Source organism: Hippoglossus stenolepis, chromosome 16 (genome assembly GCF_022539355.2).
Source record: "Hippoglossus stenolepis isolate QCI-W04-F060 chromosome 16, HSTE1.2, whole genome shotgun sequence".
In the NCBI taxonomy this organism is placed as follows: domain Eukaryota; kingdom Metazoa; phylum Chordata; class Actinopteri; order Pleuronectiformes; family Pleuronectidae; genus Hippoglossus; species Hippoglossus stenolepis.
This window is the reverse complement of record NC_061498.1, coordinates 8,518,470-8,544,431: the sequence shown is the minus strand read 5'-3', so window position 1 is coordinate 8,544,431 and position 25,962 is coordinate 8,518,470. Positions and strand designations below refer to the sequence as shown.

The window sequence follows — 25,962 nt, the reverse complement described above, 5'->3', positions numbered from 1 at the left end:
TTGAAAGAAAATTCTCACGAGAAATGTCTTCCTTTTATACGGCTTTTTTATCATCTGGTCCCACCACCTGCTGTGTATTGTACATACGTAACACTGTTTACACTCCGTGGCCACTTTATTAGATACACCTGTACTATGTGCCTGCACAGTTTGATACTACCTGGTAAACATAGTGGAGCAGCTGAAGAGCCAGTTATTTCCCTCAGGAGTCGGTACAACCACAAAGCACAAGAGCGAAAAGATTGTGAATATTGGACTCCCATTCGCCAGGTGGTCCTCAAGTTGCCAATAAAACAGATCGAACTTCTTCCACAACTTCAGTCCATTTGTCATCATCTTCTGCCTTCGCCCCCATGTTCTCCTCCTCAGTGGTGTCTTATTTGACAGATATGAAAGGGGGAGTAACACAAGGCCACAAATACATGTTCGAGTTTTGCACTGCCAGGCTTCCGAAGTGTCTTTGCAGCATATCGTGTTAAATCCAAGGTTTCAAAATGAAACGACACCTCTGTCTGTTAGTCTGTTAATTTAGGTCATGATTAATGTCTTGGCCATGGATTCATTGAACAGGAATGCACTGTCAGGCTTAATCCCTGTGACTCTGCCTGGCTAGTAGGAAGGTGAATTAATTTAATCCATCCTCACAACCCTGCCCCTCTTCCTCGCTCTCTCTTTCTCTCTCTCTCTCTCTCACATATATACTCTTTAATTTTTCCCCTCTCTGTATTTTCCAGTACCCGAGGACCTGTCTTTGGAGGAAAAAGATGAGCTGTCGAACATACGACGCAGGAAAAAAGAGCTGCTGGATGATATTGAAGTGAGTAACAGTCCATGAATTAGATTTTATTTGTTCCAGCAGCAGACGGTTATTAGAAGTTATGGCTGGATTATCAAATCGTTCTAAATCAGTTATTCTTGGCAAATCCTAAATCAATAGAACGTGTTATTGAAGCTGCTGAATAATGTTACATATTGAACATAGTTTGATTAATGTGTTTTCCCTGTGCATACACTCAGCATACGTCCAGATTCTATCCTATCAGGCATTTCCCGTCGCCTCCTAATGATCCAGCGTCTATTAAAGGCAGAAATACCCTCTTGAGATGATCCTATTAAAATCATATTGATTTGAACCACATCGTCCAAACCCCACTGTAACTGTAAGGGAACCTTTCATCTGGATGCTCTTCGCTTTTAAATCTTATGTAACCATCATCATCGTCATAAAATTAGGATCCTCCGAGTGTTTACTTGTTACTTCAGAGCTGCATCTTGATCCACGCCGTCCTCCTCCCCTCACTGTCTGTTTATTAAAAGTAATAAAGCACAAATTCTAATGTACGGAACAAGCGAATTAGTTATTTTCCTGTTTTCTTCTCTGCAGCGGCTGAAGTTTGAGATTGCAGAGGTAATGACTGAGATTGAGCAGCTAACCTGTGTGGGGGAGAGGTGAGTTCATTTCGGTTCCTTTTCCTGCATTCATTAATAAAAATGCTGATTTGTATTCTCAGGCTGCAACGAATTCGTAAAATGTTTGAGTACTTCCTCCACCACTGACTTTTATGTACTATGTAAATAGTTGTTTATTTCTTTTAAACTTCTGTCAATGGACAAATCAGTTAATTGACTCATAGTTTCAGCTCTACTTCATTCTTTATTTTCTTCTTTACAGATATATAGTTGTTTCCACCGTGCGCCTCACACCTGTTGTGTATCTATGTGTGTGTGTGGGCCGTTTGTGTGTTAATCCCCCTTTGTTTGAGGAGCGAAGTGGGAGCGTCCCCTGACCAAACATCAGCCAAACGGTCTTTTTTCAGAGGGTTCCTGTGTGTGTGTGTGTGTGTGTGTGTGTGTGTGTATGTGTGTGTGTGTGTGTGTGTGTGTGTGTGTGTGTGTGTGTGTGTGTGTGTGTGTGTGTGTGTGTGTGTGTGTGTGTATCTCTGTGTGTGTGTGTATCTCTGTATGCGTATCTGTGTGTGTGTCGTCTGAGATGCAGGTGGGAAAGGGACTCAGGATATTTTGGGCACACAGGAAACATAGGACAGACCACATAGGTGGAGATTTCCTGTGGGCTGCATACAGAATGAGCACCAGGCTGCAGGTGGGGTACAATAAAGACAGTGATGCAGCACAGTTGATTTTAAAAAAAAATCACGTGTTCATCATTCATAAGGTATTTTCAGTTTTTCTCCTGTCGTAAATATACAAAGTCACGTCATGTCTTGCACGAACCATCACAAACTGACCTAGTGAACAAAACACAGCAGCCTGAGGACAACACCACACCCTTCACGGTTATTTGATGGACGTTCCTGTGCTTTTTTTCTCTGCAGCAAAACCACACAGAGAAACAAACAGATCGCCATGGGCAGGAAGAAGTTCAACATGGATCCTAAAAAGGTCAGGCCCCACCCTGAACTCCCACAAGCCGTAGAAACTGTTGAATTATGGTTTCATGATTTGATTGGGCCTCTTGAATAAATGAATATCTCCAAGCCATCCGTCAGTGTTATTAATGGGGAACTGAAATGAAAGTGTGCGCTCTTTCTTTTTTAAACAGGGAATCCAGTTCCTTTTGGAGAATGATCTTCTGCAGCACACTGCAGAAGACATTGCACAGTTCCTCTACAAAGGCGAGGGGCTCAACAAAACAGTCATCGGGGACTACTTGGGAGAACGGTGAGCTCTCCAGTTTTCCCTCTGTTTTCCGTCCACCTTTCTTTTTTTCCCGCTCCCCATCTCTGTGTCGGATCGGCGCTGCATGTGCTCAGATGTGAGTATAAAGCCCCAGGAAATTGATAGTCTGGATTTATGGACCAGAGCAGCGATGAGAGAGACGGTGCCAATAAAGTATCTGAGCAGACATGTGGTTCTTATCGAAGAAGAATCAATGAGGATAGGACAGTCAAAACAACAGGGATTTCACGCTGCCTGCCTCAGCCCACACTGGGGCTGTCTGTCTGAAACTGGTGCTATGACCGGGCCTCAGCGATTTAGCTTTCATCTTGGCCCCAAAAAATGTGAAACGGTCGCTGCACCCTGCGTATTTCGAGATAAGATGAGTGAAGAGTCTGTTTCTGTTTGGAGAGAGGAGTTAAAATATTTGAATGTGTCCGTCCTCTCCTCCAGGGACGACTTCAACATCAAGGTCCTCCAGGCATTTGTGGAGCTTCATGAGTTTGCGGACCTCAACCTCGTACAAGCCTTAAGGTGAGTGACAAAGGAAAACTGTGGTCATAAAAAGAGTGTGTTACAGTCCACAATGTCCAGTTTGAGATGATTTCAAGTTTCTTCAAAGTAGTGATGTTCTGATACCTTTTTTATCAATTTTTAACCTGTGTGGAATTTTGTTGAATTGCTGACATATTAGCTTCCTCTGTCTAACCGTAAACTACCGGAAATCACCTCTTCTTCACCGCTCTATAAAACCAGTGGCAGTACAGTGCAACTGTTGTTTTCGAGCTGGGAGGGATTCTATAGATGGAACTAGTTAGTTTAGCTTTATTTCAGACTCAAAAGTCCATATCACTAATAAATTTAAATAAATTGATTACAAAATACAACACAAAAAATAGAGAGTACAATCATCACAAGCACATTGGGGTTTAAACACACACACTGAAATCTTCGGCTGTATCAGAGGCCTTCCAGTTGCTGGTGTCAGTATCGGAACATCTCTACTTGAAATCATTGTTGCATCAGGGACTGTCTGTCTCGACAGTTGTAAGGTGAAAGGTAGATTTACAGCCACTAAGCATATAACAAAAAGACATCCTAAAAATATACTTGCACACATTTGATTGGCCGAGGCATTGAACTGTGGGATGACATCATATTGCGCTGCGGCAGAAATTGATCCAGGTTAAACGCCTGTGCACAGGAATGAATCAGAGGCTGAAATCATGCAGCGCTAATGTCAGTTTTCAGCCTGGAATTATGGTTCTCCAAAGATGCATGTAAACATCTCTGTGGGTATACGTAGAGAGGGGTGTTATGGGTAACCACAGGTTATGGAGGTGCTCAGACGACACCTCCTAAATGTCAACGATGTGTCAGGCAAACCTGCATGTCATGCTCGCTCATCTAACTCTTATCAGACATGAAAAAGAAGAAACATGCATATTGACAGCTCTAAAAATCACCTCCCTGAAAAATATTTTCCAGCCACTATTCTTTGTTGCTAATAAAGGTAAAATAATCTTGTTGATGTTATGGTTAGTTATTATAATGTCTAAAACCCCTCTAAGTTCTTTTATTCCATAGGTTCTCTGATTTATTCCATAGTAGACTTGTTAATTACTGTTAAACTCATTTACATCAATATTTCACATGTCGTTGAATTTTTTTCTCTCCCTCTGTTCCTGCTGTAACAGGCAGTTTCTGTGGAGCTTCAGACTTCCTGGCGAAGCCCAGAAGATTGATCGCATGATGGAGGCATTTGCTTCCAGGTACTGCCAATGCAATCCTGGCGTCTTCCAGTCCACAGGTACTACACAGACACAGACACACACAGAGACACACACACACACAGCAGCAGATATATGAGTCAGACTGAGCCAGACAGTCCAGGACAGATAACATGGGCGAGCCAGACCACCTCAGCCTCAGATCAATGCTACTGACGGTCTGTCTTCCTTCATTAGACAGCTGGACCTGCTTGGACTTTGTACATCTTACATATGATAAACAGTGTCTCACTACACAGCCAGAAAACCCGTTTATTTTTCTTGTTCTCAGTCTGAACGTCACCAACAGTCCACTTACTTCTCCATTTTCCACCGTTGCTAGAAGCCTGCCCACTAATCGCACTGTAATCAGTATTCGTGTCTCCAGCCGTGATAATGAAATTGATCACTGGTCAATAGAGGTCATTAGTGGAGTCTTGGCCCCGTCGCACATTGTCAGGCTGCTCCTGTGTTAACCGAGCGAGTGTTGAGGACACAGGTGACAGCTCGGGTCATGAATATTGATGTGGTGCAGTGGAGACACACCCAGACTAAGTTATTGGTCATCTCTCAGAACTGGTGCACGCTGGGCCGTAAATCACAGAGCTGAGGATGTTGACTGGGGCAGGAAGTGTGTGGGTGGATGAGGTGGAGGACGAATCCCAGGAGTTATGATGTGAAACGGTGTGTGTGTGTGTGTGTGTGTGTGTGTGTGTGTGTGTGTGTGTGTGTGTGTGTGTGTGTGTGTGTGTGTGTGTGTGTGTGTGTGTGTGTGTGTGTGTGTGTGTGTGTGTGTGTGTGTGTGTGTGTGTGTAACAAGGCCTTGTGTGTGTCCGAATATGGGGCTTTTTGTTGATTAAATTCTGTCTTTTATTGTAGTTTTTTTAATGCCCTAAATTTAGTGGTGACTTAATCTTTATTCATTAATTTCTGTCTAATTAATCACAAATCATTGGTGCTTTCATATCAATACTTGAATATCCACCACTTTTCAGCTTCTGCTTGTTTTAAAATGTTTTAATTTCACTTGAGGAAAACATGAGAAGTTTGTGTTTTCTATTTCATTCTGTAACTATAAAGAAATGAATGATCAACAAATGAAGACTACGAGATTAACTGCAAGCAAGCAAAAAAGATGTTTCCACACACGCGGCACGGCTGTGCTGTAGTTTATGTTTCCGAGTCACACTCTATGTAATTCCCCCCACAGACACCTGCTATGTCCTATCGTTTGCCATCATTATGCTGAACACCAGCCTGCACAATCCCAACGTCAGAGACAAGCCCCCTGTGGAGCGCTTCATCTCCATGAACAGAGGGATCAATGAGGGGGGGGACCTCCCAGAGGACCTACTCAGGGTGAGAGCTTTGACTTTATTACATCATTAGTGTTGACAAATGTTTGCAATGTAATGCGAGTTTGATATAATGTGTTGGTAAAACATGCAGTTTTGAGAATTAAAAGTGGTATATATGGCCTGTAAGTTTTTCCACCATGAAACTTAGGGAGTCATTCCTCACCAATCGACACGTTGCAGCTCAGCAGAATAAGATATGCGCCTGGATGCTAATGAGCTTTTGTGATATCAAAACCTGCTTTCAGACAAGCACTCGAGTCCGCACATTTTCGGTGAAATCTTCCGGAGGGGCTGTATGTGAAAACGCAAATGTCAGAGTCAGATGCTCTGTACATTTTCAGGAACTTTTTCCTGCCCAGCCCCCTGGTGACATATCCGGAAAATGTCTGTGTGAGCCCCTTGTGAGAAAACAGCACAAAAACAAGTTGATCTACTGACTGTAACTTACCTCTGTACTAAAGTGCCCTCAAAACTTGTTAAAGTTTCACCCAGTTGTCGAGGTGTGAATCACTTTGACATTCGAATTGAATCTGTCCATGTTGTGTTTAATGCACCATTCATTTTCTTTCCTGTTCTCTCTCTGCAGAATCTATACGACAGCATCAAGAGTGAACCCTTTAAGATCCCAGAGGATGATGGGAATGACCTGACGCACACGTTCTTCAACCCAGACAGAGAGGGCTGGCTGCTCAAATTAGGTTAGTGTGGCTCTGTGCACATTCCCCTGCTGACAGGATGCAATACATCCTGGATTAAATTGACTTTATTTGGTTAGTCTTGCATTTTTCTCTACAATCGTGGCTTTATTCTCACAGCGGCACGAGGAGATAAATTGCAGGATAGTGGCTGAGGAAACTGGTCATACATGGTTCTGTCTAATTAGCCTCTAATCACTGACACTGACCTGAAATGGATGTAGGTGCACCTCTGTCTGCTCCAGTTAGGGTTAGTTTTTAAGCATTTTCATAAAAGCGACAACAAAAAAGACTAAAGGCAGTTCAATAGTTGTGTGTGTGCGTGCGTGCGTGTGTGTGTGCCAGGGATGCTTTCCCAATGATGCAATGCAGTTATTGTTCTTGTTCCGGCTCTGGTTTTTCCACATGTTTCTGTTTGTTTACATGTGTTTTTGATTTGGACCTCGCTCCACCGCTCTGCAGTTCACGGCACATAAAAAACGGAATTCCCGCTGCTCCAACATTCTTCACATACCACCAGAGCATCTCATCACCTTTCAGTTAAAACCCTTTTTAGAGTGCCGTTATTTGTTTACTGTTTAATTTTAGGTGGATTGATTATTGGACATAAAATGATGTAGTTTACTGATTATTGTTTGTCAAAGGTTGAAGGGCAAACTCACTGGAGGGGATTAAGATTATAATTACATTTACACACACACACACACACACACACACACACACACACACACACACACACACACACACACACACACAGCTTTGACCTGCACATTCCTTTAACTCCCTGTAATGTCTCTGTAGTCTCATCAAACCAGTGAGTATGAATGCAAATAGCCCCACTGAGGCTCACAGACCTAACATGATTACATTTTAGTCGGGCTCCTCCCTGGAGCCATTTCCCACACCAGTTATCACTATAACATTTCTAATATGACTCTCTAAAAATAAACCCTGGGGGATGTGAAGGAAGAAATCCCTTTTTTAGCAAATCTCTCTGTTTGGAGTGGAAATTTGGGCCGCGCTAATTCAATAGCCAGAGTCTATTGAAATGTAAGGAAGCTTTGGCAATTACGTGTGGCCCATATAGGCTCATGTGAGGCGCCACAAAAACAGGAAGGAAATGCTGCAGTGAAAAGTGTTGTGACCATGAGGGATGCTTAGTGCAGAGAGGAACTAATCAGGAACACACACACACTTTGGGGATATCATTAGAATTTGCTTGTGCGTGCTCATGTGCATGTCTTCATCTTATGATTTATTTTTGGACGTGTGTGTGCTTGTGCATGCATTTCCCATTGTCTGCATGCACACACTTTGCACACGTATCCCACCACCGGAGCTTCCTCAGTGTCCTGAGCAGGGTTTTCCTCCAACATGAGCCTCTGCAGTCACTGCCAGAGGCCGAATTCTGCTTCAAACCAACGTGCTGAACGTTCACGTTTGCTCCGTCTCTGATTTACTTCGGATGTATTTTGCACAAGTTAACACGTGAGGTGGTGAACTTGCTCTGGGGAGCAGAGTGTGTGTTTGTGTGTGTCATAGTTCTTTTACTCACGTGTGTGCATGTGTTGGGGTTCAGGGGTGCTCTAGGTGCCATATTAGGTTCATATCAAGAGCTGGTTGCTCCCCTCTCCTTAGAGCCAAAGAGGTTTTATCCTGTTGCTTGATAAAAAATGAATAGGCACAGGCAGTAATAATTCATCACTGGAGCAAGTTGTTATTTAACTAAGCTCAAAAATTGGGAGAGATGGTGACGATTGCGATCACACACTTGGCTTCCTTCAGTTTCCTTAGAACAAGCGACCATGCATTTTCATGACCCTGCACCATAAGGTAGTAATGCATATGCGTGTTAAACCAAAACATGAAGTGCAGCCCAACTGTAAATTATTTGATAAAAAGACTCAAAACCTTGAACACATATTCAGAAACAATGTTAGATTTTTGCTTTTGAATAAATCTTTCTTTACACCTTTTTCAAATTTAGAAAGTGTTCGTTCTTGGAGAGCACAAAATCAAAATCATCAACTCAGTCTATAGATGGGAAATTTCTTTTCAGCTCCGTTGATATGAAAATTCCCTTTTAACTATAACCAGCCAATAGAAAGTATAGGGCATATTTCACATATAGCAGAACTGGAAAACTAGATATACCGTCATAAACGTAAATCAGACACCGACCTTTCAGTGGCATGTGTTCATGTCAGTGTCTAATTGTCACATGATATTCTCATGTGATTGATGACTAGCAGCCTTTCATACACAGGAAATTGAATTACAGCCGTGAACTGACAAACAAACATCTAGAATCAATCAACAATGTAAAATGTATGTTTTTCTCTGAGTCCGGTTTTCTGAATTCTGAATATTTGTACCATTATAAGATATTGTTAGATAGTTTTTTCCAAATGCACGAGAGTAGGAAAACTCCTGCTGGTCGGCATCGTTAACGAGTGTCACGTCCCTGCTCTTTTTTCCTGATGGCGAGACAGCGAGTCTGTCATTGTGGACTTTGTGTCACTTCCCTTCTCTTTCTCTTCCTGTCAGGGGGCCGAGTAAAAACCTGGAAGAGACGGTGGTTCATTCTGACGGACAACTGCCTCTACTACTTTGAATACACAACAGTGAGTCTCATACCCATGATGATGTTTTGATTAACAAATGTGAAGAAAATGAGATGACAACAGTCTCTGTTCCTTTTGATGTCATTTTATCTGAATGTAAAGCTGGAAGGACATTTATGAGTTCTGAGCTTCCCTAATAAATTCTGGGATTATAAGGAATAGCAGTTTATAAGGTTCTCCAGTACGTTTATTTGTGCATCCTCACAGATTTTTATCTGTGCCTCTGTGTCCCTGTTAGCTGCTGCCTCAGCACTGTCCTCTCTCTGCCCTATTATTATCCTTGAGGACACTATCATTATGTCCCTTCCTCTGGCCTGACTGCTCCACACTCACGTTATCAGCTCTTTTAAAGAGCCGCGAGGGCGAGAGGAAAAGGGGTGAACAGGGTTGATTTCCATGCTCACAAATGTCACAGTGGATTTCAACCTCTCCTCCCTCTCTGTCCTTCTCTTTCTGTATGTTTCTTCCCCTCTCGTCTTCCTCTTAAGTGATTCCTTAATGCACTGCTCTTGTCAGGTCTCCTCTTTCCTCCTCTTGTCTATTCCTCTGCATCTGCTACTCCTCTGATCTTCTCTTTCTATTCTTTCGTCTTTGCTTGCCTTTTAACTTTCTCCATCAGTCATGCTCTCCTTGTGTTCAGTTGGGTGTTTTTCGTCTTCTCATGTTTCTCGTTCTCATCCGTCTCTCCATCAGGACAAGGAGCCTCGTGGGATCATCCCTCTGGAGAATCTCAGCATCAGGGAGGTGGAGGAGCCCAGGAAACCTGTGAGTGTTGCTTCGTTAGAGACCTCACCCTTAGATCACACGTCAAGTATATTTTCTCTTTGGTTACTGTGTTTATTACATGTTTCCTTTTTGTAAATACATTTCTCAGTCAGGCTAAAAATCATTTTTGATGCCCTGTTCCTTGTCCCCTTCTTTAGAACTGTTTTGAGCTCTACAACCCCAATCACAAGGGCCAGGTGATCAAAGCCTGCAAGACTGAGGCAGATGGCCGCGTTGTCGAGGGAAACCATGTGGTGTACAGGATATCAGCACCCACGCCAGAGGAGAAGGAAGAGTGGATTAAATCCATCAAGTAAGACCCCTGTCTATAAAAATGGCACATAACCCTGCCCTGTAAAACCAAAACCTGCCATTTTTGTATGGACCCGTTTTAAACCTGCCTGTTTGGAATGGGCTGTTTGCCTGGCCTGTGGTGATGCTAGCTCTCTTCCTCAAACTGTAAAAATGACCTGCAGTAATTGAGCTTTTAAGACCGGCTGCTGGACTCGGTCCCCAGAACCTTGAAGCCACGATTTTTGTCACCTTGAGTGGGACCAACATCTCATCTAGCCTGTGGATGAGAGTAGAGAGACCCAGACGTGGGTTTTAAACCCCTAAATCTATACCAGGAACTTCACAATATTTAATTTACAGCAAAGAAACAATGAACATGTGAAAGTGTTAAGATTTACATTACATCAGAGTAAGTGACCTAAATGTTGGATGCTCTGTATTCAGCTGCATAAAAGATGGTGCAATGTCAAAGAGAGTTGGCTCAGCAGAACAGTACACTTGTATATATAGTACAGTTCCTCCTCCTCCTCCTCCTCCCCCTCTATCCATACTCTGAGTATTCACTGGGGAAATGATGTGGGATTAGTCACTGCTTATAGCACCCCAGGGGCGAGCCAGTAAACCCAGCAAACCTATCCAGGAGAGGCTGCAGCTCCGAACTGGGTTGATGCATTCGTAGCCACAGAGGCTAACAAGCCACAGCTTGCATTTCACCAGAGGGGTCCGAGAGGACTGGAGGTCTGGGGAGATAAAAGGCTTTTTATGGAAATGATGATTTTCACCCTCTTCTAATGTAGAGATGATCAGAGGAGAACTGCACGTTCTGCTTATCTTGAGAAATACACAGACCCAGAAGATACTGGACCAACCGTGTCAATGGAGAACGTGTACTGTTGTCTCTGAATGAATGAACTCGTGCAGTATTTTATTTAATGAGAAGAATATATGTCTTTTTATATGTGTTCCATAAAATTCATTATGCTTTCACGTCTTTTAAGAACAGAAATAGTGTAACTGTTCTATCATATTAGTCATGGCAGCCTTGCCTGGTTTAGATCACTCTAGCATGTGGAGTTTTTGTTCCATGAAATTGGGTTGTTGAAAATGACAATGAGCGGTATGAAAGAGGGGATAGTCATCGTATACAGACTCATTCTTCAACGCGTGGAGTTGTAAAGGGAATCAGAGATATCCGCAGTGGGGGGTTGAGCCTCCTCGTGCTTTGTGCTGGTGCTAACAGGATTTAGCAGCCGTGAAACTGGGCTCCTCGGTGGAGCCCGAATGGCTTCATGAGTCACTCACTCTTACTGTACGCGGCTTTTCTACCGCTCCGAAAAAACATCGGGAGCAGGAGGATGCGGAAGAGTCAATAATCTTGAGCACCATTGTTTTCCCTCCTTCAGACCTATAAACCCGCAGAACAGCGGCAGAGAGAGTGTGCGATTGTGTGTTTTACTTCGTATTTGGCAGAGTTGTGGAGGAGGGAATCGGCGAGAGGTTCCAGCAAACCAGAGTACCAAGAAAAAACTTGGGGAGGGAGGGTTATTCTTCAGAAACCATGGAAACCAAACTAGGTCATTGCACAAACTTTTTTCTTTTTTTTGATCTAGTTAAGGCAGGGGTTTGTATAAATGTGCCTCCATTTCCATATCAAAGATGCTGGAGACTCTCATGTGGCGTTATTATTTATTTCAATGCTGTCCTTTGATTGGCTTCTTCTCCAGGGCCAGCATTAGCAAGGACCCCTTCTACGACATGCTGGCCACCAGGAAGAGACGCATCGCTAACAAGAAGTGAGGAGGGACAATCTTCACGACCCCCTACTGCCCATCTTTCTCTCCCTCAGTTCGTGAACACATAAATCACACACTACAGAGCTGGTTCACCGCAGAAGTGACTGTCAACCTAAGAAAAGTCTTCGACCCCAAAGACCGACCTCAGTTTTTCTTCTGGACTGTCCACAAGTCTGTGTTGAGGAGACATCACACGCTACTGAGGGAACAGCAGAGCTCCAGGAAACTCAGATGTACATGAGCAACCAACCAACCAACCAGTTTGTTTCTCCTCCATCTCATACACATTCCCCTACCTCCCTCTCATGGTCATGATATGTTTCTAGGTCTCCTCAAAGCACAACTGCCAGGTTTCAGGTGCACATGCGCATGCGTGTTATTATAGACCTGTGTGTGTGTGTGTGTGTGTGTGTGTGTGTGTGTGTGTGTGTGTGTGTGTGTGTGTGTGTGTGTGTGTGTGTGTGTGTGTGTGTGTGTGTGTGTGTGTGTGTGTGTGTGTGTGTGTGTGTGTGTGTGTGTGTGTGTGTGTTCTGCAGTGTGGGTGCATAAGTGATTCAAGTGTCCCCTCCATTGTGCTTTATGAAGAAGTTACTAATTCAGAGTTCAGATGTGAGGTCAGCTACTTGGGGCACGACTATCAAAATGAAAGGTTGAATATAAATAGGGGGGGAAGGGAAATAGACAGACGGAGAGAAAGGAGAAGCGTCTGGGAGGTGACGGGTGAAGTTTAACCTCACTCGAAACCCTGTTGTCATCTCACTCTGGTGCTGAGTTCTTCTCTCTGGGTGCTATGGCCGAAGCTCAGAGACACCTCAGAAAACAGTGCTGGCTTACATTAAGGTTCCTGATCTAACATTACAGTCTTGAGTCAGCTGGGCTGATTTCATTTATTTGAGTGGAGCAGAGATTTTTGAAATGTGCATACTTTTTTATTTTAGTTGAGTAGCAATGGTGCTTTTGCCAAAGCCTGAGATGAAACTTACTTCTTGGACTTTGAAGTTGTAATCTTTGAGATTTCCTGTCCTGATTGATTTGGCTTCAGCAGAGTAAAGCAACAAATGAAACAAAACAGCAACGGATTCATGCTGCACTTGGCTCGAGTACGTTTCCAGACAATAGCAGGAGTAACAGGAGTCACCTGCAGCTCTTCATCTAAAGATCACTGTGGCTGCTCCTTCTTGGTCCATTAACGCCCTCGCAAGAAGGCTGAAAATGACCATTGTCTTGTTTCGAATGTATTTTAGGTAACTGATCTTTGTCAGCCCTAATCTCTGTAACAGTTACAATACAATACAGTGTCGTTTGGCTGAATGACAATAAGCTGTTTTTGCCTGTTAAACACTTGATTTGAAGCAGGAAGTGTTGGATTTATATCAGCAGCAACTCAATAGAGCTGTGAGATCAATTAAAAACAGTTAAGGTGCAGCCACGTAGCATTTCCTCTCAACCAAAGGTCTTGTAATAAATTAGAGCCGTCACAAACTATAAACGTTGTATGACAGCAACATTACAGTCTGATTGTGTGGTCCTGTAGAAACATGCTAAAAAAAGAACCTCTCTATTTCCAGTGTAGCACTGTTTGTATAGGACGACTGAGCAGATCCACATGGTCAAAGCTAAACAAATAAAATTCCTCTATCTTAATGGATTACAATGATCTTTTGTTTCCTGTGAATCCCTTGCACATGTCGGGGCACTTCAAATCCGGTGGTGGCGTTGCAGACTGCACCACCGCCAATGAAAGCTGATATTTAGAGAGGTAACTACAGCATTACATTGAATTGCAAATGAAAAGACGAGCACAGATAGTATCTATTTTCTGAAAATCTAAAGGATTATAACTTTAAGAGCACTTTCCTTTGAGAAGGTCCTGTCAGTCTAAAGGGTAAGTTTCAGTGATGGCTGTGCGATAGCTCTCTATGGTACCAGTCCGATTAAGCTTCTTTCTTTTATTTTGTATCTTTTTTCTTTTTGGTTTTCTTGTCTATGTCCGGTGTCAGTGAAGGTCGATGTGTTGTCGTGATCCTGTTTGCATTTGGTTTGTAATCCTAAATATACTTGCTTGCTTTTGTGTTCTTTAAGAAGAGAAAAGAAGAAACTATAGATCTATAATAACCTCCTATCCTTTTGTATTTATTTTCATTTGTGAAATGGTTGCTACCTGTAAATGTTCAAACAATGTATGCTTAAGTTATATAATGTATAGGTTTCTGGTCTCTCACGCACACTCTGTGTAACAAATTCGCATCAGCTGAAGTTTGGGGTCTTCTTTACAAAAGCCTTAAACACAATCATAAGAAAATATATATTGATGATGAGAATATTGATCAATAACTGTGACAATGTTAAAAAGCCATGACTGATGAGTATGAGATGAGATATTTATGATGATGATGATACAGATTACAGTGAAAATGATGTTTGAATTTAATGATGATGATTCTAGTGAAGTAATATCAGTGATGATGATGATAATAATAATAATAATATCTTTGATTATGATGTCAACAGCTATGAACACAGTAGTTTTCTATGTGATTGTAAAAATACAACGAAAGCCTCGAGGGCAGACAATTATCTTCTACTGCTCTGTGTGGGCGTATAGTTACATTAACTTTTATATTCTCTGTAAAAGCTATTGGTCACGTTGTACATTAAATGTATCTACATAAAGTATACATAAAGCTCACAGCAGATGTATGGCTTATTCATTATTGATGCTGATCCCCGCATATTTGCATAAATTATTAGCTCTCATTAATGAATTACACAGATTTCGGGACAAGCCGTTTGGATACACATCATGTCGCCCTCCATCGTGCAGACACCTGGTGCATAACTGGCTGAATAAATGGTCAAATAACAAGAAGTGAAGGGGAACAGAAAAGGTCAAAGAAAACATTTGGGTGGCAAAGAGAGAAAAGATGTGGAGCTGAATGAGTGAGGAGAGAGCGCCCTCTACTGGCTCTGGGACAAACACCCACAAAACGTTAACTGGAATCATTCCTCCACCAAGGCCCAACAGTCTAGTCATGAAACCACATTTAAATTCACTAGATCCGGCCCCTGATCCAGATCTGCACCAAAATTAAATGGTTCCTTCCTTGGGTCATGCCTCACCTCTCCATAAGATTTCACAACATCACTGATCATGGTCAACTCAAATGAAATGTGCCTCTGTCGTCAGGTGGATGAGGAATTAAGACACTGCGAACTACATCCTCTGAAATGATCCTTGAATCAACAGTAGAGATACGTGAAACACAAGAAGGTTTAGGTTTGTCGTAACAGGTCTGTCGTTATTTTGTCTATGTCCTTTCTCTGTTTTGTATTATCTATATAAATCTCAATCCCTTCTATTTAATGTAAAAGTGTTTAAGAAAATGTCTTTCTAATATATTTCTGATGATATGTATCTACTCTATATTTTTGAAAGCTTACTTAACTTTAAGTCAGCTTAAAAACTTACTTGCATTTAAGGATGTAGGCTCCACAATAAACACGACAGGCACGTGTCAGATTTAAATAGTTTATTAGAAAAAGTAGGATAATCCATCACATTGATAACAAGACAAACTCAGTGTGTCACTGGATCAACTGATGATATTTAAATACACGTGTTTGTGCAAAAGCAACTGAAACAAACTTTGAACTGAAACGTGAAGGTTAAATGTCACTTAAAAAGAAAAGAGAATGCTGCCTCTCAGTGGGATAATGAAGCATAGCAGTTGTAAAATGACTGCAGTTTGATGGCAGGTTTTAACAAATGAATTCAGACACTGTACCAAAGGTTTTCAATGCTACACAAAATAATCAACCAATCACCATCAATAACACCTTCTATGTACCAGCATCTTTACAGCAACTCTCACTATGAATTAAAAATCATGTCCAACACCTGTACATCTTCTATAAAAATCTATATAAAACAAATCTGTGTGATCTCATCTGGCTCAGTCCTGATGTATCAGCTAATCTGAGTCTGTTGCACTGGCAGTTTAACATCTCTGCTATATTTATTCATCTGTTACACATCTGCTGTATATATATTTATTGACACGCTACAGTATTTATTCATCTGCTGCTACCTGGTTACATATATTCTTCATTCAACTTAACTGTACATCATTTATGTCTGTATTACTTTCCTAAATGCAGCACGATCACTTTAATCATTCAGTATTTATTTACACATCAGTTTTCACAGCTGTTATCCTGTTCGCCGTCCTCTTACATATACACTACTCTCTGTTTTGAATTTGAATTGGGAGTCAGTACCTACAGAGTAAGTTCACTTCAGCAGGGTTGAGGGTCGAAATGTTGGGGTTCAGTGTGTTGACATTTTGCCAGGAGGACTGGAGGAGCCCAATGTGGACGGTTTTGCTGTCAGGTAGTTTTTAGAAATGCAGTGATGTGGAGAAAATGCACAGATGACCAAAATAAAATGTCTCTCCTTTTCAGATGAAGTTAAAACAAGAACTAATCTACTGTAAAAAAAACAGTTCAGATTCAAAGTTTTTTAGACTTTTCTCAGAAAGAATCTTTACAACTAAGATGTAGGGTCGGTTTCAACAACAAATTCACAAAGAGCATCACTGACCCTTTGAAAAAAAATGCTGCAAACAAGGCTTCGAATATTTTTTATATTTTCTCACAGAAAAAAAAAAACAACAATCCTCAATTGCAGCTTTTTCTTGGAAGAAAGCTCTGTCCTCACCTGAACTTTTGACCCTATTGGATCTTCCACGACCCTCCAGTAACCTTCAGGTGTCCTCTGGTGTGATGGAAGACCCCTCAACAGGGGGAAGAGGACACCTGGTCGTAGTCGGGGCATTTGAGGAGGACAGGGTAGCCGATGCTCATCTGGAGCGAAGCGTCGCTGGAGATGTCTGAGGGACTTCGTCCACGGGACCAGGCCTGTGGGTGGAGGAACTGGCCCGAGTGGCCGGAGAAGTTGCTGAGACGAGGGCGGTAGAAGCTGGGGTGGTGAGGCTGGTAGATCTCCTCTGCTGTGTAGCGCTTCATGAACAGGTAGACGGACATGACACCCGCACTCTGCAGCGGAAGTTTGACATTACTAACTAGTAGAAACACTAACTCATAAATACATGTCATGAAAAGTACTTTAGTTGCACATGCACATGAAGATAAAATTGTATTAAAACAATACTTTGTTTCTATTTTTTTTGCAAGTGCTTCTGTCTGATTGCAATTTTATTTTTTAAAGTTTTCACCAGGAATCTTAGTATGTGATCTGAATATTGACACCACACTAAAATGTTTTTTTGTGAAAACACCAGTTACATTATGACTAATGTGGATCTTACTGAAGTTACTTCTATTTGTATCAGCAAACTAACAATGAGCTGTGCAGAGAGATAGTAATTATAGTGATATTGACAGTTGACCATTCATAAAACGTTGTGTTGCAGTTGCTCTCTGCCAACACAAGATGGCAGTAACTCTTAAAATTTGTATTTCTTCATTATTATATCAATCTATTGATATTGTATTGGTATTATGCCAATTATGTATTACATTACATTATTTATATGTAGATCTATTTTTTATTTATTTTCTAAATTTTTCATTTTTGTCTGATTACACTCTAAATAAAAAACAAAACAACTCTGGATTCTTACCACTTCTATTTATCTGCCTCTGAAAGTCTGGGTGAAATAAAAATTCATAATGGATTTATTGCTAAATTCTATGAAGGATTTTCTGTAGATAACGTGATCTTTTACTTCAGACCAAAATATTGTAATTGTTATTTACACCCCAGGCCCAGTTTTAGCTTTAACACTGCTGACAGTTGTTTGTGGTGATGGTGTGTTCTTCACCTCAGTGAGCAGGAAGGAGATGGCAGCGAAGGCAAAGGACCAGCCGTACTTGTAGGTAAAATAGGCTTCACTGCTTTTAGTCCTGTTCAACATTTCATCATTGATACTGGAAATATACAGCACCAGGCCCAACACCAGAGCCAGACCTGAGACACAGAGAGAGGAAGAGGGGGAGGGAAATCTGGGTTTGATAAAACAGAAGAAGAGAAGACGGTGACAAGTGATAAGAGCGGGAGGATGACGGGGGTACCTGAGAGGATGAAGAAGATTCCAGAGACGAAGGCCAGGATGGTGCGGTGTGGTCGCACGTGCCCGATGTTGCTGAGGACAAAACCGATGAACATGAAGAACAGGCTGACCAGAGGGAAGGGAGTGGCTGAGCGGATCATCTCTGAGGAAGAGGAGGAGGAGGAGAGAGTGGACAATGAAAGCTGCTTTCTCAACTCAAAGAGTGTGACAAACTTGAAGAATGTCTTGTTGATCTAATTCAATTCAATTGAAGCTGTTTCATTTGGCATTTGACATTTTTGATAGAAAAAGTCTGAGTTCAGACCAAACCACATCGACTGAAGGAGAACAACTAAAGATAAGACACTCGATCATCTTCTGCTCCTTTTAATGAATACAGTACAATATCAGGTCACATTACATTGAGTTAATATGGATTAATCCTCCAATAAGCTTTCACTTTGAGCAGCACAGAATGGCTGGTGAGGTGAATTGTTCCTAAAGAGGCAATAAGCATTCTGCAGAGGAGCCCGATGACTCAGACCTCACTGTCTGGCGCAGGTCTGATCTCAACCTTATTGGAAAATGACAAGAGTTTGGATAAAAATACTTCAGCTCTGTATGTGAACGACCCCGAGGCGCACCTTGAGTTATTGAGCCTGAAGTTGCCGTTGGAGGTTTCTGATGCTGTTACTCACTGAGCATGTTCACCGTGGACTCGGACGTCACCTGGACGTTCATGGGCATGATGTACTCGATGGTAAAACACCGACCAGAGTCGTCACCTTCAGAGGACAGAGGCAGAAATGAAGAGAGACATTTAGAGAAAAGGAGATAACTAGAATTCCCACCCTGTGGTTGTACACCTCCGCCAACTAGTGCAGCTTCAGTCTACTATTTTTTCCAGACTCATAAGAAGTAACTGTGACTTTTGACAAGTGAAATCTTATCAAATCAGAAAGTACCTAAATACAGACTTGAGATACCACCCATGAAACCACAAGTTCCACAGGGGCTCCTCCGTGAAATATCACATTTTTGGACACTTGTGATGCGCGTGCCAAGTTTTACACGTAATGCACATGTTGGCCGGGCTCTAATATATATATATATATAATATAACAATATAATATATTCTTATTGACTACAATCATGGCTCCTACAATAGTGTTGTGAACTAAATTACAATCAAAAATAGAAAAAAACCACAGAAATTACCAATATCTATACACAACACACAGTTTTCATTTGCATCCTGTCATCTACTCTTTCACATTTCCTACAGTCAGTTCTTCACAGTGCGTCATCAGGTTTTTTTTAAACCAAGGTGTGAGCTACATCACATCCTGCAAATAAAGCTGCACAGCTGTTCTTATCACCTCAGCGTCTCACACACACACACACACACACACACACACACACACACACACACACACACACACACACACACACACACACACACTGTCACATCTTTCACCAGCTATCTCTGTGGCACAGTGACACGATCTGCCTCGGAAGACTTGTGGGTGCAAATTCATACGTGTGTCTGAGAGTGTAATTGTGGGTATAATCATATAGCAGGAATGACTGTACTTGGAGTTTACTTTGTTTTACAGTGACTGATTGTAACGGACACACACACACACACACACACACAAACATACTGATGAAGTAATTGTGAATGTCATTCCATGTGAATGTCAAATCTGATGATATGTCAGTGTGACAGCATCAGCTCCCTGCAGCTGCCACATATAGATGCTGCACAGCACAAGGGAACTTTACCCACTTTAAAGCATATCACCACTGTCTTAGTTTACAGGAGTACGGATCAAATTCAGCCCAAATCTTGGCACGTTCTGGGAACACATGCCCTCTACTAACCAGCGAGGGAGCAGACCCTCCAGAGGCCCGAGTGCAGCGCCGTCTTGATGTCAGTGCTCTGGTTCAGAGGCAAAATGACGCCCTCCTCCAGGTACAACCAGTAGTCGGTGCTGACGGCCACTCCCAGCAGCCCCAGGCCGCTGATTGCAAAGACGCTGCTCAGCAAAGTCAGGGCCTTCCTGCTGCAGGCGCTCATGGTGACCAGCAATCTGTGGTTAAAATAAAAAGAAACGTCAGGAACACCGCTTCAAACTTTGCTTTTGTATTGAAGCAATATTCAGCACTTCAAATTACCATGAAAAACTCAGGGTTGTGCAAATTCATAATGAAAACCCAGATAACGTGTTTTACACAACCACCTCACAGAGCCCCCACTGAGCCTTGAAGGTGGGAGAGGATGATAGACAGACCTACAGGATGAGGAGGGAGTGACCTTCATCTTTCCACATAACTTATCAGAATGCTACCTCAGATCCAGGAAGTCAGATCAACTTGCCTTGATGAGCCGCTTATGAAATGTCAGGGCAGCCGGGCAACCGCAGGAATAAATAACATCTTTGGTTGTAAATCCAGTCGGAATCTAACTCTGTTTGACTGCATCACAAAATGATCTTCACGCCTTCCCTTCAGTTACGGTTTTCGACTTACTGATGGAAAAGTATGGGCAACTTTCCATGTGAATTAATTTTAATATTTTGATGCTAACAGCACATTTGAGTTCAGTCCACATCGCTGCCAAATCGGTCCCACTCGCGACGAAAAGAATAATGAAGTTGGAGTCAATAACAAACGCCTGCTGGGTCGACAGTGAATACAAACACTCGCATGATTAGAAATCCAAGAATGAGTTTTGACATTTTACAGCCATTAATGCCACAGCTCTGGGAGAGGTTGGACATTCATAAAAGCATGCACAAGTCAGAGTGTGGATTTGGCCGACTGATCACATACTGGAGTGAGACATCATCTGCAGTGACAGGGTGATGCTTTCCAACCCCCCGGACACATGAATGATCTATGTGATGTGACAGAGGGAAGAATCACCTAAAGGACGGATTGACAGAGGAGAGGCTCAGTGGTACAGCTGATGATGAGCTCATTTTGCAAGAGATGAGCTGCAATAATTATTTCCACCTCTAGGTTCTTGTGAGTTGACCTTTTTTTCTTCTTTTATGCACCACAGCTATCTCAAACAACATGAAGACTTTCTCTATTGGCGTTTTAACAACTAGAATTTAACCCACTGAGAAACCTCTGCGATGCTCAAGGTGTAAAATATTGTTTTAGACTCACAAAACCAGCTTGCCCCTTGTCCAGGAAGGTCTCCGCTCTTACTTTGAAATATGTTAAAGGTTCAGTGTGTAAAATTTAGTGACATCTAGTGGTGAAGTTGCATGTTGCAGCTGAATACCCCTCACCTCACTCTCCCCTTCCGAACATGAAAGAGAACCTGTGGAAGCCTTCAGTTGTTATAAAAACTCAAAAGGTGTTTAGTTTGTCCAGTTTGGACTACTGAAAGAAAAACATGGCGGTCTCCGTTGAGAGGACCCGCTCCCGATGTAAATATAAAGTTTTTAAACATAAAGGGCCCATTCTAGAGTAAAGAAAACAACAATTTGTACAATTTAGATGAAACACATTATAGCGAAAACATCACTAGTGTTATTTTATATTCATTCCTTTAAATGGATCCCTTGCACCTAAATAGTACAAAATAACTCCTATACAAAGTGTGCCCTCACCACTGTATAATGTCTGAAGCAATTAGCAATAGCTATCGTATGTTAAGCCTGATATGAAAATGTAAATATTAGCCTCAAGCTGATCATTTAGTCCAGATTTTACAAAGCTAAGTAAAGTGGTTTTTGATCAGGACCCGGTCTGATGTGGTTTAAGAATGAAATGAGCTGTGTAATGTCCCTGTATTATAATTTTTACAAATCAGATGAAGGTTTCACAAAATCCAAACTGTATTTTTAAGAATCTTGTGATAATTTGGTCTAAATACAGTGGTTTTGATCAGGATTATGGATTATATAGTGTGCACACAGGACTGTGGGTTGAAGAATAACATCAAAACCTCAATGAAACATCATACTGACCAGTGAATAAGTGAAATACATCTAAGTCTCAACTCCAGCTAAGAACAAGCGAGAATTAAAACGTGATCTCATTGCATGCTGTGTTTTTTTTCTGCTCACCTGTTCGAGGCTCCGCTCAGCACAGAGTGAAAGTTGTGGATGTAAAAAAAGATCCTGTGGCTCAGTGATGGAGGAGAGAAGAAGTGTTTGTCTGTGAAGAGACGATCAGAAGAGAAACAAGAAGCGAAGCTGCTCCGTGATTCTGTGATTCTGTGATTCCTTCAAGACGAACAGCAGCACGTCAGAGAATCACAGCGTCTGCTCCTCATTCAGGCTGCTGAACATGTGTGAGAGAGAGGGAGAGGGAGAGAGTGAGGGGGGGGTGTTAGAGAGAGAGAGTGTATGTGTGTGAGTGTGTGTGAGAGAGCGAGGGGGGTGAGGAAGGAAGAGAGAGACCGGTGTGTGTGTGAGAGAGAGGGAGGGGTGAGGGAGGGAGAGAGAGAGTGTGTGTTTGTGAGAGAGAGTGTAGGTGTGTTTGTTAGAGAGAGAGGGGAACACGTGTGTGTCTGTGAGAAAGAGAGGTGTGTGTATGTATGAGAGAGATGGAGAGAGTGTGTGTGTGTGTGTGTGTGAGAGAGAGAAAGAGAGAGTGTATGTGTGTGTCTGTGAGGTGTGTCTGTGAAAAGAGAGTGTGTGTATGTGTGAGAGAGAGAGGGAGTGTGTGTGGTGTGTGTGATTTTACTGTCGTGACAAAGTGTTATTTATTCCCCTTATTTAACTGTTGTTTGTAAATACACTGTTCTTTGTTAATAAATCAATATTGTTCTTTATTCGGTTTCCAGTCCAAGCCTAAAGTTGTCACTTGTAACATGATGTGTCACATGTGTCGAACACAAGAAACTTAACACAGCAGATTCATATCTTTCGTAGATTTCATACTTTATTAATGCACAGTATCCATCATACCACAATGAACAGAGGGACAAGAAAACTCAGGTAAACAAAAGCAGGGGCAGTGGAAGGAAACATACAAACATCCCTGTGGCTCTGGTTTTCCCGCCTGTAGTGGTACTGTACCCTGGTTGATTATCTCTGTCATGCGTCAAAAGGTTTTTCTGTTGTTTAACCTCTCCTTTAATACAGATTCTCAATGTGAGACATGTAAACATTCATTTTTCTCTTAAGCTTCAAAGTAAATCTCATTTTGGTCCAGATGTGACAGCTGCAGTTTACTGTTAAGTAACTAATTCTGTGGTTAAGAGCTGTGGCAGCTAAATTTGGCAGTACTACAAAACGTCATGGCTTTGTGCTGTGCTGCAGTAGAAGCCTTTTACAAAAAACCCTGCTGGACAAACCTAACTGGAAACAAGAAGAGTCAGTTTGGCACCATTAAACAATAAGCCAACACATCGGCTATTCAACCAAACAGGTCGGGCTCTGTGACGGTGGAGAAGAAGATGATGAGCAGTAAAGCAAACAGTGCTCGTTGGACTGGTTTGTCTCATTCTGTGCAACAAGGTGGTGGTGGTGGGGGGGCTCCATGCTCACACACCAGGGATCGCTGTATCATGCAGGGGTCTTTCTCATGCTAAGATCAGGTCTCGCCGCTGGCATGCACACACGATTCACAACGAAAAAGACATGTTTCTGAAATCCTCATACTATCTGCGTGAATTCAGCTCGTTACAGAGGGAGTCAGCCCTGAGTCGTCCAAGGCAAGAGGGCGTTCAAATGTTCCACGCTCGGGAGGTGCTGCATATTCTCTATATGACACTGAGTAGTAGAAAATAACGGAGAAGTCGTGGAAATACATGTAACAAGGTTTGCTGATACCAAAGCTACCAAAGATTCAGCCAAACGTTATGAATACCTTTTCTTGGGTGGAAGGGGGGTCGTCTAAACATAGAAATGTCCAAACCGTCTACGGTAATAAAAGCACATTCAGTTCATAGTATAAAATCTGCAAGTGACTTCTCTTTTTGAAACATCTCGTTTGAAACATATTTACAAAGAAAGAGGGGAGAAGAAAGGTCGACATACAACGGGACTTAAAAGTTGAGTTAAGCAGAACATAAAAACAGGAACGGAAACTCAACAGGATAAGACTCCTCGAAAACATACGACAATTAACACAGTTTATATCATAATACTAAAATTTACAATGATACTAGACGTGTACTGCATCCTAGAGTCTACTGCTCATACAGAGTCAGAAAATAAGCATGCAACAGAGATCTGCTTTGTGCATATGGAAATAGCGTCTTTATATTTGAAAATACTGTCTCTCTGATTTTCTGACCCCTAAATCCTGCTTTCACGCACCGTCGGCAACATCCACTGCTCTGGAAAGCCCTCAGCAGATTGTAACCAGGAGCAGACTGTGCTTCCGTTTGTGTAGAATCGGATTTACAAGAGTTCCACGTCCTACAGAAAAAGATTTCAACGCTCCCTGTGTAAGGGTCTCGCTATGTTGACACTGCTGGGAAGGGCCAGAGGGGGAACAACCTTTACAAGGACTTCAGCAACTGCAAAAGAAATGTATTCTCCCACTTCCACTTTGGCACTCATGTGTACTGACACAACCTCTTTGTTGAGTATATAAATATAATTTACACGTGTAGCAGTTCAGAAGTAGATAAAGCCGGGACAGAGCAGAAAAAACATGTTCCGTTCTCGTCGTGCATTGCAGCTTGTTGCGTAGTAAGATGGGGGGGAAGATAAGTGGGATGACGTGGATCTTGCATGTTTCATATCTAATGAGAGAGCGACTGATACCAGGACACATTCATACACGAGAAAAAAGGCTGAGGAACAGATAACGGTGAAGAATAAAGAACGTCATATGAGATGTTTTGGGGAAATGATGTAAAAATATCAGTGCCATGTTCTTTTTCCTCTCACTTCAGATTGGACATAACATGATTTCACCACAGCTCCTTTCTCCTGTGTCATTCCTTTACGCAGTTGTCCATAACCAGCAGACAGAACACTTTAGAGAATGATACGAGTCTGTTGACAGTGGGACGTCGGTTGGAGTTTGGAAGGGTCCTGTATTTTACTGACAGTCCGTGATTTTCCATGTTTCCACGCCTTCCTCATACCACGCTGTGCAGGGCTGGATGGAGGAACTGAGGGTTGACGTACGAGAAGCCGGCGAACTCGCTCTGGTCGATGTTGGCGATGACCAGCTGGTCGGGCGGGGTCAGCACGGGCTGAGTGCGCGTGAAGAACTTGTCGAAGTTCTCCGCTCCTTTGCCGCACTGAAAGAGATTAAAAGACAGGTCAGATGTGGAGAGGATTGATCATTGTCTCGATCTCTGAAAGACTTCGAAAAGAAGATTGTTTGACGGTAACAGGATTGTGGAGTCTTGATTAAAAAGACTTCTCCTCATGAGTCTTTTATTAGAAAGCTCCCCAGCGTTCCCAGAGGGGACAGAGCCTGATGTGTAGCTGGGCAGAAGTTGTAATTAGATCAGAAGCTGACCCTTCCACAGCAGAGGGCATCAGCATCTGTGTGCGGCTTCACCCGGGGCTGTTATGGGTCTCAGGAAGCTAAATATATATATATGAGAATATTGCTGTGTATCAACAAGCAAAGGAGACGGATTCCTTCAGAATGAGTGATACACAACAAAACCAAATCTGAAGTTTAGAGCGGAATTATGCAAAACATTCTCTCAGGAGACGCATCAGCACGTCAGGTTTTTTTCAGCTGCTCTGCCGTTTTTACTGAAGCTGAGCCATACGCCTCAGATGGATCTTTTCTTTGCGAATCCCCTCAGACCAATTAGTGACGTGGTGAATGGGTTCACAACTGCGATCCGCCACACAAAAGCCCCTTGAATGGATGCATCCGCTTTTAGGAAATGTTTTCCTTCCCCCTCCGTTAGCGGAGACATACATCTGCTGCGTAACCCTGCATTTATTGTGGCCCTTTTGTGGAAGCAAAAGG

General features: G+C 42.3%; 3 protein-coding genes across 5 annotated transcripts in view; 1 reads left to right on the top strand and 2 right to left on the bottom strand.

The window, feature by feature from the left end:
- LOC118123503 (cytohesin-3) overlaps positions 1-14,663 on the top strand; it is a 33,185-nt gene extending 18,522 nt beyond the window's left edge. For both annotated transcript variants that reach the window (XM_035180927.2, XM_035180926.2), the window contains exons 2-13: positions 735-817; positions 1,385-1,449; positions 2,334-2,400; positions 2,561-2,679; positions 3,130-3,210; positions 4,374-4,486; positions 5,656-5,804; positions 6,390-6,501; positions 9,046-9,122; positions 9,816-9,887; positions 10,046-10,200; positions 11,906-14,663. In XM_035180927.2, the coding sequence (XP_035036818.1) occupies positions 735-817; positions 1,385-1,449; positions 2,334-2,400; positions 2,561-2,679; positions 3,130-3,210; positions 4,374-4,486; positions 5,656-5,804; positions 6,390-6,501; positions 9,046-9,122; positions 9,816-9,887; positions 10,046-10,200; positions 11,906-11,978 (1,166 nt within the window). In that variant the 3' untranslated portion in view covers positions 11,979-14,663. The remainder of the gene's footprint in view (positions 1-734; positions 818-1,384; positions 1,450-2,333; positions 2,401-2,560; positions 2,680-3,129; positions 3,211-4,373; positions 4,487-5,655; positions 5,805-6,389; positions 6,502-9,045; positions 9,123-9,815; positions 9,888-10,045; positions 10,201-11,905) is intronic.
- A 901-nt stretch (positions 14,664-15,564) lies between these two features.
- On the bottom strand, positions 15,565-22,339 carry cacng5b (calcium channel, voltage-dependent, gamma subunit 5b). The gene is made up of 6 exons (XM_035180928.1): positions 22,131-22,339; positions 19,930-20,138; positions 18,744-18,830; positions 18,068-18,208; positions 17,818-17,963; positions 15,565-17,029 (listed from the first exon to the last, which is right to left on the bottom strand). Exons 2-6 carry the CDS (start codon positions 20,123-20,125, stop codon positions 16,769-16,771), a joined length of 831 nt encoding a protein of 276 aa, XP_035036819.1. The 5' UTR covers positions 20,126-20,138; positions 22,131-22,339; the 3' UTR covers positions 15,565-16,768.
- Positions 22,340-22,930: 591 nt separating this feature from the next.
- prkcab (protein kinase C, alpha, b) overlaps positions 22,931-25,962 on the bottom strand; it is an 83,522-nt gene continuing 80,490 nt past the window's right edge. For both annotated transcript variants that reach the window (XM_035181485.2, XM_035181486.2), the window contains one exon: positions 22,931-25,270. In XM_035181485.2, the coding sequence (XP_035037376.2) occupies positions 25,106-25,270 (165 nt within the window). In that variant the 3' untranslated portion in view covers positions 22,931-25,105. The remainder of the gene's footprint in view (positions 25,271-25,962) is intronic.

What these genes read in the sequence shown, in the direction of transcription:
- cacng5b (XM_035180928.1), bottom strand. Translation starts at nt 20,125, where the DNA reads ATGAGCGCCTGCAGCAGGAAGGCCCTGACTTTGCTGAGCAGCGTCTTT. An exon ending in GTCCACGGTGAACATGCTCA is followed by an intron (nt 18,209 to 18,743) that starts GTGAGTAACAGC and finishes CCTCTTCCTCAG; the next exon opens with AGATGATCCGCTCAGCCACT. An exon ending in TCTCCTTCCTGCTCACTGAG is followed by an intron (nt 17,030 to 17,817) that starts GTGAAGAACACA and finishes CTTCCGCTGCAG; the next exon opens with AGTGCGGGTGTCATGTCCGT.